General features: G+C 38.3%; 1 protein-coding gene across 2 annotated transcripts in view; it reads right to left on the minus strand.

The window, feature by feature from the left end:
* The window catches only part of HMGCLL1 (3-hydroxymethyl-3-methylglutaryl-CoA lyase like 1), a 77,900-nt gene extending 62,264 nt beyond the window's left edge, over nt 1-15,636 (minus strand). For both annotated transcript variants that reach the window (XM_048297925.1, XM_048297926.1), the window contains exon 1: nt 15,471-15,636. In XM_048297925.1, coding sequence (XP_048153882.1) covers nt 15,471-15,575 — 105 coding nt within the window. In that variant the 5' untranslated portion in view covers nt 15,576-15,636. The remainder of the gene's footprint in view (nt 1-15,470) is intronic.
* Nucleotides 15,637-18,093: the final 2,457 nt, after the last annotated feature.

Consider the following 18,093-nt stretch of genomic DNA (forward strand, 5'->3'; position numbering starts at 1 on the left):
TTCACACCTAGTGGCTGATGATCTTGGTTGCCAGGTTTGTTTAACTGTTAGGAACTGAATGCCACTCTAGAAGGGCATAGGTCTCTTGTGCGTTTTACAATGTGTAGAATATCACTGCCCCAGAAGGATGTCTCATATATCCTTTGTGTTTCAAATGGCATTAGGCACCTATGTTTAGACAATTGAGTCCTGTCCTATGTCTGCAGTGGCTATCACAGGAACATCAGATGCTGTAGATACCTACTTATGTTTTCATTCAGATGTTGTAATCCCAAGCAAACATTTTCCTCAGATGAACTATGTGTCACCTAATGAGTTACCAAGAGAAACCAGAGGAACTTCTTTTGAGTTCCTCCAAGAACTCAGTAGGCAATTTATTCTTTCCATCATTCTAAATCAAGTTTTCAGCCTTCCTTGCTGACATGATTCCCAATCCATCCTGCTGCTGATTTTACCTTTGCCATTAAATGCTTTCTCACTGAAAAACTGGAATACAGATAAATATATAAAAGAAAGTAAGTAACTTCACTGTTTGTTGCAGACAATTTCAATCCAAAATATACTCTCAGCAACTGATATCTTATGTATCAACAATTTTTCAGGTATATGAAATGCATCATATAGCACATGAATACTCAGGTAGCACCAGTCCAATGAAGAGGATACTAAGTCATTTCAGAGCATCTCTTTGGAGCAACTGGCATGACCTCTATTCTTCTGCTCAAACTACATCTTAGAAGCAAATCAGACCAACTTAATTCTTACCTCCTTGTTTTCCCATGACTCCTCTGTAAACACAGCATTCACATCGATCCAGACCTAGACCCATGGACCGACTTTACAGTTTGACCTTGGATCTCTCTCATCACTATGGACATGCCTGACAGGCACAGGGCTGCATGGCCAATTCTGTTAACCACCGCTGGACCGAATCCTGCCCATGACTCACTGATCTGCACTCCCAGCTGTAACCTTGGACCTCCCTTAACACCACAAACTCACCCAATGACCTGGACTTGTGCTTGAACCCTCTCTAGGCCTACCCTCTAGGATACCACCTCTAGGCCTACCCTTCCCACCCCACTTAGCTATGGTGGGACTGCCTGGAGACCTGCCTGTAACTACCCTCAGGTCCTTCCCTTAGGGAGCTGCTGGCCCTCACTGCTCCCTGTCCAACAGAGAAATTCCTTTTTCTAGGATTCATTGTAATATCTGAACCATGCCCCTTAACACACAGTTTAGATAAATACTCCTTGAGTATTTCTTTACCCTAAGTAAAAAATGTTGGGATTAGAATGCAGCCTATTTCTCCCTTTCTCTGCCCCCTTCTACCAGTTGCACCTAAAATGAAAGTGTAGTAGTTGTTAATGCCTAGCACCCTAAGGATAAGCTTTGTTGATGGAGGCCAGAATTATCACACTTTTCAGATTAGAGTAGCAGCACTCATAAAATACATCTGAAAGTTAGTGGTTTGTGTATTAACTCTCTCTGATTTATCTCCTTATCCACTGGAGGCTACAGCCATTAGATGCTATGACAGTAATCCCAAAGAATAATGTCTTATTCAAGCAACAAACAAGGGTTTGACATGAAAAAATACACCAAAATCCAATTAATAGTAAAAGAGCTCTGTCTGATACACAATCATGTTCATAAAAGAGAACACTGAAGCATAATATGCAATTGTGCTAAATCACCTATTGCACAGACAATTGCCACAGAGGTACTAAGTCTGCAAACCAGTTACACAGCACCGTACTTCCCTGGTCTTAGCAAAATGCAATGAGATGTAGCAAAACAAATAAGGAACTCCTTTCTATAAGAAAGAACATTTCTTTCAGACAAACACAAAATAGCACATTTTCTAAAGAGCTACAGAGTTAATAAATGAATATAGTCTCTGTCCACATGAGTCTAAGAGAGGGAACAGGAGGAATTCCTCACTTCCCAGACTATTTTCTTTATATTAGATCAGAAGAGATCAGCTCTCACATACTTTGGGTGAAACACCTGCTGATTATTTTCTATGATTTGTAGTTTACTCTTTTGCTTACAGTGGATGTCCTTAATGGATGGGAAACCAGAACCTGCAGCTGCCTCCAATACACAATTTGCCTCATATAACCAATTGAAGTGAACCCAGCTTGAACTATGAACACACATAAACTGAAACCCTGGCACTGTCTGTTTTGTTTAATTGACAGGGTAGTCATGTATTTGAATACTGTTTGGAGGTGTCTACTTTTACTTTAAGAGCATAAGAATAAAATATAATAATAATACATTTTTAAATGCATGAGAGGATGAAAGTTGTTTTCTGTTGTACTTTTCATATCACACTGAAGACTAAACTCATGTTCCTTCTTAGGTTCATTTTCCCCTTTCAGGAGGAAGTGCTGAGTTCAGAAGTAGTAAACAGGCTTAAAGATTCTTAACTGGTATTTTTACCATGTCCTGGCTTTGGAATGCATTCTGAAACTACTACTCTTAGTCACACAAATTACATGGGTTACCATACTGATCTTGCAACAATATTATTCTGTATTTCTTTATGATCTTTTCAGTTTCTTCATAAACTAGATTTTCTTCTTGATCTCTCCATTATTTGAGGAGAACACAAAATCTAACAGTGTTTCTTCCAAAGCTGACAAGCTACACTGAACTACTATGCTGGGCAAGTGCTTTTCTGAGTAGCAGGATATAAAACCATGAATTGTTAGCCCATATTCTTTAGCTTTGGTCCTGACTAAATCCTCACTTTGTAACTTCTCCTATATAGCTTTCCAACCCCAAAACTGTGCAAAGCATAGATATGGTGAAATGATAGCAAACAACTTAACTGGTGGATTTATTTCAGGGACACAGTAAAGGCTATGTTGGATAAAAAATCAATAAAGCAGTATTTCCCACTTGACATCATAGTCATGAGCAAAATCTATTAATATAAACATTCATAAAATACAATTTCTAGTAATATTTCAAATAATATAAATAAATATGGGGAAACATAAGCATATAATTATCAACATTTAAGATTTATTAATAATTTAGACTTTTTTTGTTATTTTCTTAACTTCAATACTGGAAAATATACATAAAAGAGATTTTGATGTGAAGATAGTTACAGACCCCCAGAAGCTTTCCCCTTTAGTAAGCAAAGGTAAGAACTGTGAACACTTGAATTATATATGTTACACATTTTAAATTGTGATCATCAAAATCATGACAGTCCATGCTACGTTCTAACTATGTGGCCAAGGACAACAACTTATTACAGTCAGTATAGAGTCACACAAACGTATAGAATCACACAAACATCTCTGGCGGTCATGGCTTAAAATTTACCAAATGCAAGCTCCAGTAGGTCAGAAAATTCCACAGGCATATGGCAGGCTAACACAACTGCTCTTCTGACAGCTCTTCAAAGAAGGAAACTTCAGGAACTGGAGACTGAGTGTCTAATACAAGCAGCAGCTAGTACTAGGAGTAACTGGAAACCATGTCTAATTCTCTGTCATGATGTTGGATGCTCTCAAAAAAAAGAAGTAGCATTACAGGACAAACACTCAGAAAGATAAAATCAAGCCCAAAGATTGTTCACTACCTTTGAAAACAAAGAAATACCTTCTTTAATATTCATATCTGTATTTTACATAAAATCGTTCATAACCTGACAGAACAAAAATAATAGGACACGTCAAATAACAGTCTCCTGGATGAGACTGAACTTTCTAAATTATCTAAATTATCTAAATATGATGACTTGACACCTTCTAAAAACTATTTGTTGCTGTTGTCAACAAATGTAGAGTACGTGGAATCACAGAGATCTGAATACCCAAATTAGAGCTAACAACCTAAAAAAGCACATAAATGTGCTGTAGTCACAGACAATTTTTGATAACTTGAAAAATAATGATCAAGGAATCTATTAGCAGAGTCAGGTGGTAGTAGAGGCGTAGGCAACCACAGTTAGACTTGTGTTACAATGAAATCAATAACAAATGGTACTAGAGACCTCTGCTATTAACAGGAGGCCAACACAGCCAGTCACTTTAGCAAAAATTAAAAATGTATTTTCAGAACATGGCATATACATTACCTTTCTCTATTTCCCTAAATGCTTCCCTTGGCTAACAATCAGCATTTCTCCATTAACCAAGCTGATTTACAGCCAACTCACTTTCATCCATATCCATATCCCTATCTTGGTCAAAGCCTGGAAAAGCAATTATACTCTGCCATCTGGGCTGGATGAAAAGGATACAGAGAACGGAGATCAACAGCATACTGATGATACTGGAGCCAAAACCTCCCACACTTTCCTTTACTATTATTTATGGTAATAGTATTATGGTGTGTACGGTGTTTTACCGGCAAGACTAAAGACAGAATTCTAGAAAGGAGAAAGAGTGGTGTTTTTCCACACACATTGAAAAAGCAGAGGCATGATCATCATTACAAATCCAACATGTGCAAGCAATTTGCAAATACTTTGGGATATCGGGGAGGGGGGGGATGGGAATGAATATACTGACAATTCAGCCCATCCATCCTATCAGATAAGTCTCTCTAAATAATTCATTTTCAATAAAAGTGAGTTATGCATAGAACTTTAAGAATTAAAATAAAAAGCTGAAAGTAAATCAACCATTCTCAATTACTACTGCAACCAAAATCACCTTCTGTGTCCAAAGGTTGGGCCTAAAAGATCAAGTAAATCATGAATTCAAGTACAGGTGGCCCCCCACTATGTTTTCCATAGTTCTCTTTCCAAAAGACACTAATTAAAATGACAGTATTTTAATGGCTATCTATTTCATCACTGTTGGCAACTCATCCTTCATGAGAATTTAAAGTTTGTAAAGCTCTTTAGAAAAATAACATCTGTAAAGTGTTACCATAATAATTTCCCAATAATGGTAAGGAAATTATAACTTGAACACTATGCCATTCTTGATGTTATAAAAATCTTCCATTTTCACAACGAAATTAGTCAAATGTGAGCATATTTAAAGAATATAATTTACTTCCTATTTTGCTGAAAATAATTAAAGGCATAAAAAATTTTCCTTATATGAAATTTTAAAAATACGTAAATATAAGTTGGTAGTTTTTCAATAAACACTTAAAATAATAAAATAAATTATTATTTTCTATGACCTTACTAAAAAATACTCATATAATAATGATATATCATGGCATCTTCTGTACTGGTTAAATTTCCAATTTATTACAGTTAATAGTAACGTAATAGTAATTTTAGCGCATTCTAATCATGCAAACCTGAAAACAGTGAAGTGGAACAAGTACAAGAAAATATACTGGTACTGGAGGAACTATGACAAAGACAAAACCAAACTGGGAACATAACAAGTCAGACTGTTTGCAAGATTAAGGGTTGTCATGACAAAATGAATCATGATATTTCTTAATTTTTTATTGCTTTCACTTCTAGACTTTGCACATTTCGGAAGATTTTTTTTTTTAAGCCTCCATATTCTGGATAATAAAGTGCTTAACTGATGAGAAAGAAACATATGTTGTTGTAAAATTCATAATAAGACCAGTGTTAACTAAGGAAAAAAAAAAGGAAAAAATATATAGTAGTACTACTATTAGCTGTACTTTCATTTTACCACAACACATAATCTTAACTGAAGGATTTTTCCAAACACTGACAATAGATAGTACTATTTATAAACTGAATGGCAATGTAGCCATACCACTCATTAAGCTCAAAAGGTCCTGAAATGTTCTTAATGATAGGACTCAACTGGACTTTAAAACACCTGAACTTAAGTATCTACACAGTTATGTCTACATGTGTCCTAGGCATCCCTGTACAGTCAATGTATATATTCACATAAAATGTCTTAAGGTTCCCTAAACACAGCATTCAGGACACAGGATCTGCAGCTTTTTGGAAGCTGGAGATAAAGGAGGATATTATAGGGCATCTTAAATGGCATCATCACTGAAGCATGGCCAACTGAATGAAGCCACTTCTCAGCACTCTCAGCAATGGCCAAAAGCATATCAAACAACTTAGCAAACAGTAGGGGCACAAGTCAGATGGCTAATTACAGGCACCTTGTGCATTTGGGATGCATCTAACTTGACCTCTAGCCATTGTGCCAAGAGAGCACGAGACTCCTGTAAATCCTATTTGATACCTGCCAACCCTATAAGCTATCTCAGCTACCTTAGGGCATCTCACATGGCACCATACAAGAGCACTTAGGAAATTGAATCAAGTCATAAATATCCAAAAATGGCAGGGAGACCAGAAAATTCTCAATCACCAGCTGACTCCTGTCTGCATAGCCAACAGCCAGCTGGCTTAGTAGCTTACCTTTCCATCATCTTCATTCATCCCATTCAGGCAAAAGTGACATGGCAAGGCCAATGAACTGGCCTATACTCTGTCTTCTCTTTGCCCAATAAAATAGTCATGTACGCTGCTTTAGTTTATATGAAGCCAGCACAAAGTTCAATCCAAATTATGTTTCCAGGGTTTTAAAAATTCAGCTGTGATCAGCTGTGGATTCTGTTAAATCTTTTCCCTAATCCCAGTGTTCCACATGATATACCTTCATCACTTACCTTGTTCCCCCATTTCTCACATACTAACACCCATATTTAATCTCATCTTAACTACTTGCATTAAAAGTAAGCCCTAAAGCCACATACAGTTCCTTTCCAGATGCTGCTGTTGAATTATTTCCCTATGGGTTTCACCTAACATTCCAGCAATGTCCTCTGGCGCTTCAGTCCACACATCTCATCCATTCAAAGCCTTTAAACTTCTTTTTCCAAGAAACTCATAAACTAACACCTTTATTCCCATACAAAACAGCTAACATCTGTGGACAAAAAAACCCCACTCAGACAAAGAAGAAATGTCTACCCAGCACAGTTTTTTCACCAGCTCACCTTTTAGCAGTTTTTGCATGTAATAAATCTGTGTTTTTGTCACAAGAGCTGTGAGAATGACTCTCATAAGAATATTTAATCCAAATAAATTCAAATGTAATGCCACAATTGGAGTAACTTTCATTCATTTACACCAAACTCTAAAATAAATCTCCATTTAACAAGGGAATTATCTAACAATAATACTGGCTACAACAACATTCCGACAGTAAGTATAATTTCCTTCTTATTAGCTGCAGCATCTTTTCCATCTTTTGCAAGATTAGAACTTTGTCCCAAATGTTAATCAAATTCTTCACCATTGATATGATACCTAACCCAGTAAAAGAAAAGAAAAGCTATGAGCTGATTACTTCTAACTGTAATAACTTAAGTTTGAAAAGCAACCCTTAAAACTGTCCCTGGAATTATTTTTCTGAAATGTAAACCATGCATTTAGCAGTTTTCTGGTTCCTCTGAAGTGATTGATTAAAAGACCAGATAATAAAATATGTATCTGATTAATAACGTCTTATGTAATAAAATTTTTCTTCTTCATTGCATGTTCCGTCCCTATCAACATATTACAAAATAGAAAAAATCCCTCATCTCTACTGAACTGCTTAATTTTAAAGTGTGTGCACCATTTTGACATTTCTACCCCAAAAGGGCTATATAAGTGTACATTAACACAGCAGTAATAAAATATTTCCCTTTTGCTGAAGACCAAAAATGCTGAATTTGTTTTATGGGTATTTAGCACAGCATGAAAGTCTGATTTTTTAGGTCATGCTCTTATCTCAAAAATTTCAGATCAACCAATAAAGCAACTACTCTCAGAATTTCAATATCCTGATGAGTTTTCCTAAGTGACAGAAGAAGGATATATTAGATAGACAGAGAGAACCTTTTCCTACAAATTTCTGCCTGATTTTTATTCTCATTCTTAAAATTATTATTTTTCTGTTCTAGCATTTTCTGAGGTTCAATTAATTGATGATCCTTACTGAGTGCATAGTACCTCATGACACTGTATGTCAAGGTCCACATCTGCACTATCATGCGCACTGGCAAACTTTTAAGGTGGCACACTTTCCCCAGAACTTCACAATACCACACACCCATCTTTAATACACATTTCTCTTTCATACTTCATCTATCTTTTTAAATACACATTTGGGGGCTAAGAAGAATGCTACAGAAAATATTATACCTTTGTTAAGTGAATGAGAGAGCTAAACAAAAAAAGAGAACTCAACACAGCCCGAAGTACTAAATAACTACTTTTCTGAAGCCCTCCACAGTTTCTTTAAACATAACTTCTTTCATACTTGACACATTAAAGATTCTCAATAGTCTTCAGTTCTTAAAATTTCAGAGAATCATCACCTTGTTTAAACACCTGAAATATTTATGTAGTGAAAGAATTAAGAGTGAACTCAGCTTTACCTCTGAACTGTACCTACACTGCACCAGTTTCCTACTGCATGATATTCACACACAAACTGAAATTCAAACACACACTTCCATAAATACATGAATCTTTCAACCCAAGTGCTGCAAGAGTTGAAGCTACCTTTTTCCTCAGAAGCACCAAAAAATAGTCCTAACATTAAAATGTAGAGAAATAAGTGTAACTTCATCTGAGGTACCCAGAATTCCACATTTAACCATTCTAGGTACTCAGCATTCCTTCTAAGTGAAAAAAAAACCCTAAAGTGAGATACAAGCCACTACAGAGACAACAGTTACTATTATTTATTAGTCATCACATCAGACAGTTCAAAAGCAGAAAATTTGATTAATTAGGAACAGCAAGTATTTTGCTTTATGGAAACTTCTATGTCTGACCAGCTGGTACAGTAATCTTCTAAGGTGAGATTTCCTTACCAAAACTAAAAGACAGAAGATCCACAAATTGTAAATAAGATCCTTATTAAAAGATATACTCATTTATTTCAGTAGGAATTAAATTTGGATCTGATTGATCTTTGGCAATTCACTTATCTTCACTCCCAGCCAAAGCAATGAGAAAAGAATGATCTCAAGATGCATGAATTTTAAAAAGATGATTTGACACATGGGGTGTCTTAAATCAGTTCTCCTCCTTGAGCTGGCATGGGAGTAAATGAACATCACTGTGCCCATATTTAGGTTTTGAAGGAGATGGAGGTGGGAAAAGTTAAAAATGGGATCTCACCAAAAAGCAGATATGGGGTCTGAAGAAAAACATCTTGTGCATTTTTTTAATTCCCAAATTTGCAAAGCAAATCCTTTACAATATTTCCATCTTTTTTATAAAATCTTAAATTCCCTTAATAATCCCAGTATAGCATAAATCTCTATCAACTAAAAAGCTCCTGTTATCCATCCAGTATTTACAGGCCAATGGTATACAAAAACTGAAAGTCAGTGACTCCACTTAGGTCAAACCTACACTTTATTATCAGCCTCTTAACTTCGAACATCCTGTTTGGCACCCCTAAAAAACCAAGCACTCAGCCTTTTTGGACTTTCTCTCTTCAAGGTTCTTGAGATCTTACTCTGCAGCATATAAAATACCTGACTGAAAAAGTTGGCATGAGTCTAGTGACTGGGTCTTCTAACGGGGAAACTCCTCTTGACTTCAAAGAACATTTTAGAAAAAGCTCAGCATTGCACTCTCCCTACTCCAGTTAAATTCAGTGGGAGTGTGTTTTATTTACTACCTTCAGGGTCAGCATGTATCATATGTCATTCATCATTTCCAAATTCAACAAGAAAAAACACAGCATGCTGATACAAACTTAATAGATTGCTATAATTTAGCATTAAATTATAATCTCTCCTACTTTATTCTATTTATTTTATTTTTATAATAACTTTGTATGCTTTACATCTTAAGAACATTAAGAAAATAAATGTTCCTTGAAATTTGCAACAAAGCAAAAAAAAAAAAAAGTCCCATTCTTGGGACATTCTTGTAATGTGTTCACTGAGAAAATTATCCATCTACTGAATTCTGGATTGACAAGGCCTCTGCAGGTAGAAGAATACAGAAGGGCTGGAAAACAGGAATTTCACAGTCTCTTAGTGATCAATTATTTGGTCTTGGGTTATATGAAAGACAACACATCTGAAAACCTTGGAAGATCAGGATGAAAACACAGAATGAGGTAAGAATGGTGGGCAAAAGAAAGAAGGAAAAAAAGATCTTTGCCCAATGAAATTAATATACTTTCTCTATAATGGTTTCATTAATTCTCTCTAAATAATGCCATCCTTTGAAAGAGTTAAAAAACAAAAACTCTGCAACATAAAATCCAGGATAACTACCTTCTTTTTCCTTTACTTATATGCAATTTAAATCAGATTAAAAAAAAAAAAAAAGAATGTAAACAATGATATATTTCTTTCATATTGTAATTGTCATAGTAAACTAATAAATTTGCAATATTGATGACAGCAATTTTTTACAGTACTTCTTAACTAGGTATATTAAATTAAAAAATGAAAATAGCCTAAATAGTTATTTGAGGAGAGCCTGCAAATCTTAATTTATTCCAGGACTATATAATTACATGGAGATAAAAAGAACATGAAATACAGTATGTCTCAAATCAGTTGCTCTGAGGTGTAGTTAAAAGACTCAAATAAAAGAGATCTGCTGTCTCCTCCCAGGTTGCATAATACCATATGTCTCATTTTTATGCTGTAATTTGAATCAAGAATCAAACATAAGTAAGACATATATAATTGTCACATGGACTGTGGGTCTTGTTGTTATTCTTGAGTTACTTTAAAAATAAATTTGAGAGGTTTCTAGCATATGTTTAAAACATGACAATCTGTTACAAAATCTAAACTAGCAAATTAAAACTGCAAAAGTAAGACACTTGTGCGCATCTCTTGATCCAAGAGTATCATGCAGTGAGGAGATGAGGGAATCTTAGTCCGTGCGTTTTCAGTCTGGGTATTTAGGCACGTAGCATATAAATCATTGCAATCAAAGCTCTGAAACAGAAGTTAGCTGTCTAAATAAGAGGATCCAAGTTTTTGCTCATTATTTTACTATTTAGCACCTAGCATTTGTGTTCCTCTCCAGTAATAAAATTTTCCAATGGTAATATCCTGAACAACTGTTAATGATTCTGGATATTGCATTCCGTGTGACAGCCTAAGTCTGTGACAGAAATCCTACAACATAATATAGCACACATTAGCATTATTTAGACAGATTACACTTCCTAGAGTCACAGCTACATCCAGCAGAATAAGAGACTAGTCTTATTTTTGTCTTATTTTTGCTTTATTTGTTGTAGGTGTAGGCAGCCCTCACCAAACCATATGACTCCTAATATACTCTTATTTTACTATACCCCTTAGTACACCTAGATAGTAGTACATAAACTCAAGGGTTAAGAAAAAGAGGATTGTTATTTAGCTATGTTTAGCCACTACCCTCTTGCAGAGTAGGATTCCCCATTTTAAAGTGGCAGACGAATCATACTACAGTTGACACTCTGACCTTAACAAAGTATTGTAAGCCATGAAATGTAATTAAAAAACTGGACATGGAATTTTCTCTATTTTAAAACATTTAAATATCTAGTCCTCTATTCCTTATATAATCTTTAAAAGCTCCTAAGAATCAAATAATTTTCACTACTACAGAAACAACGTCATATAATCCTTTTAGTAAACCTAAATCATAAAGGGTTTTTACCCTCATTACTGTGATTAAAAAGCTCCTAAAGAATGCCACCAATGGATAATTTGCTTTTAAATTTCTACTTTATATTTATTATATAGACTGACTATAAGTGTGTGTTTGTGGGTAGCAACATCTTCCTTTATTTTAAGCAGCTAATTCCTCTTCTTCCCACCCTGCCTGCACATCCTCCAGGTCTTAACGCTAGGTATCAGACAAACCCAAGCCATTTACATTTCACCTTCCTTTTCCCAACCATTCCAGTGGTGCAAGACCTAACCTCTCCCAGCTGGAATTCAATTTCTTGAACATGACTAACCAAAACTGAACAAATGCAGTTTTTTGCAATGGCATCAACATTTCCCTGTTTGACTGGAAATTGTTGATCTACTCTATCTGAGGACCTAACTTGATTTTTTTTAACAGCTATATTGGCAGCTCATAGTCATCCTATGATTTGTGAATATTACAAAGTTCTTCTTCAATCTATTCTAATAATAAAGTCAAAGTTTCTACTTTGGGTTATTGGTCTCAAAGCACCTAATCATTCTGTATCCTTGAATTTCATCCCAGTCTTTTACACTTCTTTAGCCATCCAGCTCTTCCCTGCTGTGTCCTCAGCATATTCCTAGTGCATCAAAATTCCATTCTAGCCTACATGAAAATATAAGATTAAGTCTGCAGGATAAGACCAGTGTCAGTTACTCTCAGACCATCTCTTCTCCAGCAAGAAGGTCCCTGCTACACCAGAGGACACCAGCAGCAAACACCTTCCCTGCCGCTCAGCCTGATCATTTCACAAAACAGACCACAAAGTACATTACAAACTCCAGTCAAATCCAGTGAGTCACCATCACTAACAACACTGATCGCTGCAGAAATCTCCCTAACACTGCAGTATCTATGGCCACCTCCTTTCTTAGTAGATGCTAGCACATTTTACAGTTCTGATATAAATCCATGTCTTTAACAAATTCTCATGTGACTATAGCTCTTATTTAGTAAATCAGACCTTTAATACTAAGTTAATCAGAACTACTAATAAAAACTATATACATTGGGGCAATGCTAAGAAAATGAAGCTGAACTGTATTCCTTGTATGAAGCATTACAGAAGCATTCTGAAGCAAACAGTTAAGCAATTAAGAATATGGAGAAAGATGAACACACTGCAACAGGAATGACGTGCCTCAGTGACTAGTCAGGTGTTCAGTAATTTTTTGATGCAATGCAGACTAGTCTTAGTAAGACTGAAATAGTTATTAGTAACTTCTACTAGAAGTCATTAGTAACTTTCTACTAGGTAGTAGAAAATTCTGTTTACTGTCTATTTAGCCACCTAACCAAATTATCTTTTACTTTTCATCTCTCCTTTTCAATAACTTACCTACTCAAGGAACTCTATCTTTTAAAGTCAAATGTGGTTCTAAAAATACCAGAAAAATGGTTGGCTAAATGAAACAGAAAAAATAAGGGAAAACAAAGACATCCCACTACTCACTTTAGAACCTACTATTTCACCTGCAGTAGAGCTTCAAGTGGTTAAACCTGGACTTTTACAAATTAGTCAGCACAGTATATAACCAAATTTTTATATATTTGGGGTTCTTAGACAAAATAGAATGATTCTATTTCTACAACAGCCCTGGCAGCAACATTTACATTTTACTTGGCGTTTAAAGAAAAATCCCGAGGAACTCCTGAAAATATTTTGGCAAGTAAATAAACTTTATTTTCATCAGCCATGAAAACATTATTTCCGGGAGACTGCTCTTGCACCTAAACCCCCTTTCCTATTTTATTTCTTAGTGTACCCACATAAATGTCATTGTAGTGGTGCTGCCATAACTATCTTGCATACACTGGTCATAAAAAAAAGACCAACAAACCTTTTTACAACCATTATTTGAGCTAGTATAGTTTCTAGATCACATAACAAGAAACACTTTTTTTCTTGAACAGGATTGGTATGGAATGCACTCCTACATAACAAAGACCTTTGTGGGTTGTTTAAGAATCCACATGAGAAAAATGGAAATTTAAACAGATTCATGTAAAATCACAGCAGAAGCAAATGTTAAAACATGAACAGTGACCAACTCTGGATTTAATTAGTGCACTGTGCAGCTCACAGCCACATCAATGTGCACAGGGAGGATGTTTGCTGTTGATTCTCAGATTTGCTGTTTACTGATGAAGACATATTTCTGTATCCTTGGAGGAAAAAAACTAGTGATGAAAATGAAAGAAGAGCACTGCAAAAATTAAGTAAAATTATCCATTAAAATAAGAAAACCTTTTTAATCTACTATTTTCTGAGAAGATATTAATGACTGGTTTTGACTGCAAACCCACTCTGTTGCAAAAGCCCTTTCAAATGCTTTGTCCGATAGGGGGACAGAGACAGACACAATCAAGTGGCATATCATGGTATTTTGAAGGAAACTTTTAAAAAATGTTCAGATCCTTAAAAAGGAAATGATGCACCAAAACATAGAGAGGGCCCATGAACAGAAGTATGGTGCTTTGCTTCAGGCCTGATACATAAAAGTCCTTTAATTCTCTTTTATTTCTTTACCACAACAAAATATTTTTCCACTTTTATTTAAAAAGAAGAAAAAAGAAAAAAAGGTTTATTTTTTCCCCAAAATTTAATGCTGGATAGACACTGTTCCCAGGGAAATATGATAGCTGGAAGCTGTATGGGACTTACCTATACAAAACCCTATGCTCACAACAGTGTTACTTTGTGTATTCCATATACGCATCTTTTGAGATATGAGGCTCAGACTATCTGAAGCAAAATTAAAATGCTGCCAGTTTTCATATCACTCAGAGCATTTTTCATCATCTCTCCACATCTGAAGTCACATTGCTACCTAATAATTAAATTTCACTTCCAAGTAGTGGAAAAAAATGGAAGATGATTCCACGGTATATCTGCAAACAGAAGAAAAATGCAACAAGATGTGCTCTTTAAAAAAAATAAAAATAAAAATATATTTAAATATATTTTAAACAATTTTGTTCTAGGCTTGGCTCATGTTTTTAAAGGCTTGAAGCACCTATTGATTACTGGAGTTAGAGTTGGAATGAATGACTGTTCAGACAGGAAATGCAGGTAACTTTCCTTCACTTCTTCCCCTACAAAGCCATGATTAGGAAAGTCGGCGTTTCTTTGCCCACGTGCCCAGGTGCCTCCTCATCCAACCTACACTCCCTGCAGCCACTGCCCACACCTGCTCACAGCTGACAGACACCTTCACTCATCCCTCCGTGACAACCCCCCGGCTCTGCCTCCGCACCCCTATGGCTCCAGTGACTCTTCCCTCCACAGCAAACGCGCCCGCCGCAACTCGTGTGAGCAATACAAACTGCATGGAGCAAGGGCAGTGCCGTGACCTCGCGCAAATGCGTGTCACCCTGCCATTTTATGATTTTCACACAGGGAACGATCACGCGCGGCGAGGACCACTGCTGGGTGGGTTTCCCACTGCCTCACCGCTGTCCCAGCGCCGCCCACCTGTGTTAGCGCTGCCTGGAACACGGTGTAACACCGCCCGAGTGCTGAAACACTGACCAGGCACAGCCCAGCGGCGCGGGGCCGTGGGCAGGGTCCCCCGCCCCCCTGCTCCGAGCGGCACGGACAGGGGCAGACAGCAGCAGCGCGGGATGGGCCTGAGGGGCGAGGGGGCGGCGAGGGGGCGGCGAGGGGGCGGCGAGGGGGCGGCGAGGGGGCGGCGAGGGGGCGGCGAGGGGGCGGCGAGGGGGCGGCGGCGCCCTGAGCGCCCCGTCCTCCCCCTGGTGGCGGCCGCGCCCCATAGGGCCGGCCCCGTCCCATCCCTTGACCCGCGCCCGGCGGTACCTGCGCGGGGTGCGCGGCCGCGGGCGGCTCCGCGATCCACAGCTGCTCCTTGAGGAGGTGCTGGTAGCTGAGGCAGTGCTTCAGCGCGGACGGCACCGTGCCCATGGCTCGCCCGGCAGCCGCCGCCGCAGGGTGGGCGCAGCCTCCCGACCCGCAGGCGAGCAGCCCCGCGATTGGCGGACCGCGAGCGCCGCCGCGTCCCCTCCCGCGCGGCTGCGGCGGCCGCCGCCTCACGCCCGCCGGGCCCCGGGGATCGCCTCCTGCCCCTCCTCGCCTTCCGCCCCTCTCGCCCTGTGCGCCCCTGGCCTTCTGCCCCTCTCGCCTTCCCGGCTGAGGAGCCGCGGCAGTGGGTGCCCGAGCTCGCTGCTGGCTCGGCCGCTGCCGCGGCTGCCTGCAATCGCTGGGTGTGCGTGCGGGAGAAACCGCTGAGGAGAGGCGGGGAGGGAAGAGCATGGGGGGGACAGCTAGCCGTCCTGCCCCACATCCTCCCTGGCACGCCCGCGGGACACGGGGCTCAGCCTGACCTGGCAGGGCTTTAGGCAGCAGGGGGGAAAGAGAGGAGCAAGGGGAAGGGACAGGGCAGCTTCCAGACCAAGCCTACGTGTCCTGTTCGGCATCCCGGGACTTTGCAAACGATGCAGGATACACCAGGTCGTGCTCGCTCTGTCGTCCAGCTGACACGGGGCTTCGTGCACGCGCTGGCATTTCTGCTTTCTATTTGGGTAGCAGAAACTTAGAGCATAGCAAATGGCATACTGTTCAGGTTTTAAGACCTCTCTCCGCAGCAGCAAGTTATATTTTGTCAGCTCCTTTACATTTATCGTGCCAGCCAACTTTCCAAACTCCTCGCAAGCAAAAATTGTTTCTAGATCATTCGTTTTCTGGGATATCAGGGATATTTTGTTAAATATATTAACCTTTCCCTCTATCATTTTCTGCAAAAGATTATCAGGCTTACCACCAAGTCTCTGTTTCAGTCGTTCACAGATAGACATGATGCTCTCAAAGCCCCATCTTTCACAGTTTTGCATTTCATGCTTGCTGTTCTGGGCAACTAAAAATTATATTTTCATAGCCATTGTAAAACAAAACTGGATGCGGATTGATTGGCTGGGAAGCTTTTGTTTTTCGAGGATAATTATGGTTTTTTAGATATAAGATATTTAAAATACAATGTAAAAATTTAAAAATACTGCTGGTGGTCACCTCTGCAATTGCAAATCTGGCCACTGAAAAGTGCCAGGAGGTTTTTTTATTGACTACTATCTGATACAGTTAGTATCTTTTCTGCCTTTTCCCAGTAAAATATTTGTGAATTCAATGTTCTTTTATTTTCACAGTTCAAAATTCCACTAAGTTTCCATTAAATGCTGACTCTGGGTACTTGCTTTGGTCTTGTTACCTGTAAAGTTAGGGATAAAATATAGAGAAGCTGGCAAAAAAATCATGCCTTTCTTTTTTGTCTCCCAGTGAGAGAAAGTTTATCAGTCGTGGTATATGTAAAGGGAAAGACACTTTATTAAGATGAATAATTTCATTTTCACTTTTCTGTACATTTCATAGCAAGCTGGAAAAAGTATAAAAACTGCAATCACAAGAAAGAGTATGACTGTGAACAAAGTGTAGTTCTCCTACCTACCTCGCCTGTTCTCGAGTTACTCCAGTTCCAAAGTCAAATTTCATATGGCCTTTAATCATCTTTCTTACAAATACCTCTGAAATTAGCTGCATTGTAATGCTCTGCAGGTAGCTTTTACATCAAACTGCTGTTTTCTCCGCATTAAATCTCTTCTAATGGTATTGTTTCTATGTCTGTACTGTTTTGTTTTTGTACGGTTTAAAACCTCAGTGGGCACTTCCAGCCTACATCCAGTGTGAATGTTTACTGTCACAAACCTGCTTCAAGGCTCAGAGTGCCACCAAATATGCCAAAAAGGAACATCTTTATCTGAAATCCTGGGGTCATTGGCCAGAGAAGGAGAATATAACAGATACATTCTAACATAATCCCAAATTCAGTTCTCATGAAACAGTTTCTCTTGTTTCTTTTCTGTTCCACCTCTCATTCTCCCTGCAATCAGAATTTGGTTTTTCACCCTTGCCAATTTAGCACTGGATTTTTCAACTGGTCCTTCTAAATGCAAGGAGTTGTTTCAAAAACAAGAGATGTATAAATAAAACGCATTCATCTGAAACTTGCATGTTTCTTGGGAGAAGGGTGTGGTAATTCTTCTGTTGAAAAAGGCCCTGTGTGTTAGAACTTTTAGAGCTAAAATGAATTTTTATTGCTAAACATGAGACTCATGGAACAGCACAGAGTGAAAGAAGCTCCAAGAGAATTGTGTTTTAGGCACATAAAATCATCTTGATTCTCTTCTTTGCTTGCAGAGGCTACAAAACTTACTCCACCCCACTTTATGAGTTAACATGAAGGCAGATACCCTTGTCATGTGATAGTACCAGTATATTAACTAATTGAAGGGTTTGCAGAATCATGTAAAGAATAATGGACACTTCTGGCAGATCTTTCTGTAACAGCATGTGGGCCTCTCATGGCCTGGACTTTTATGTGCCCTGTGCTGTGCCTTATTTTGATTCTGCATATCTTTTGCTCATCAACAGC

Source organism: Corvus hawaiiensis, chromosome 3 (assembly GCF_020740725.1).
Source record: "Corvus hawaiiensis isolate bCorHaw1 chromosome 3, bCorHaw1.pri.cur, whole genome shotgun sequence".
NCBI lineage: Eukaryota > Metazoa > Chordata > Aves > Passeriformes > Corvidae > Corvus > Corvus hawaiiensis.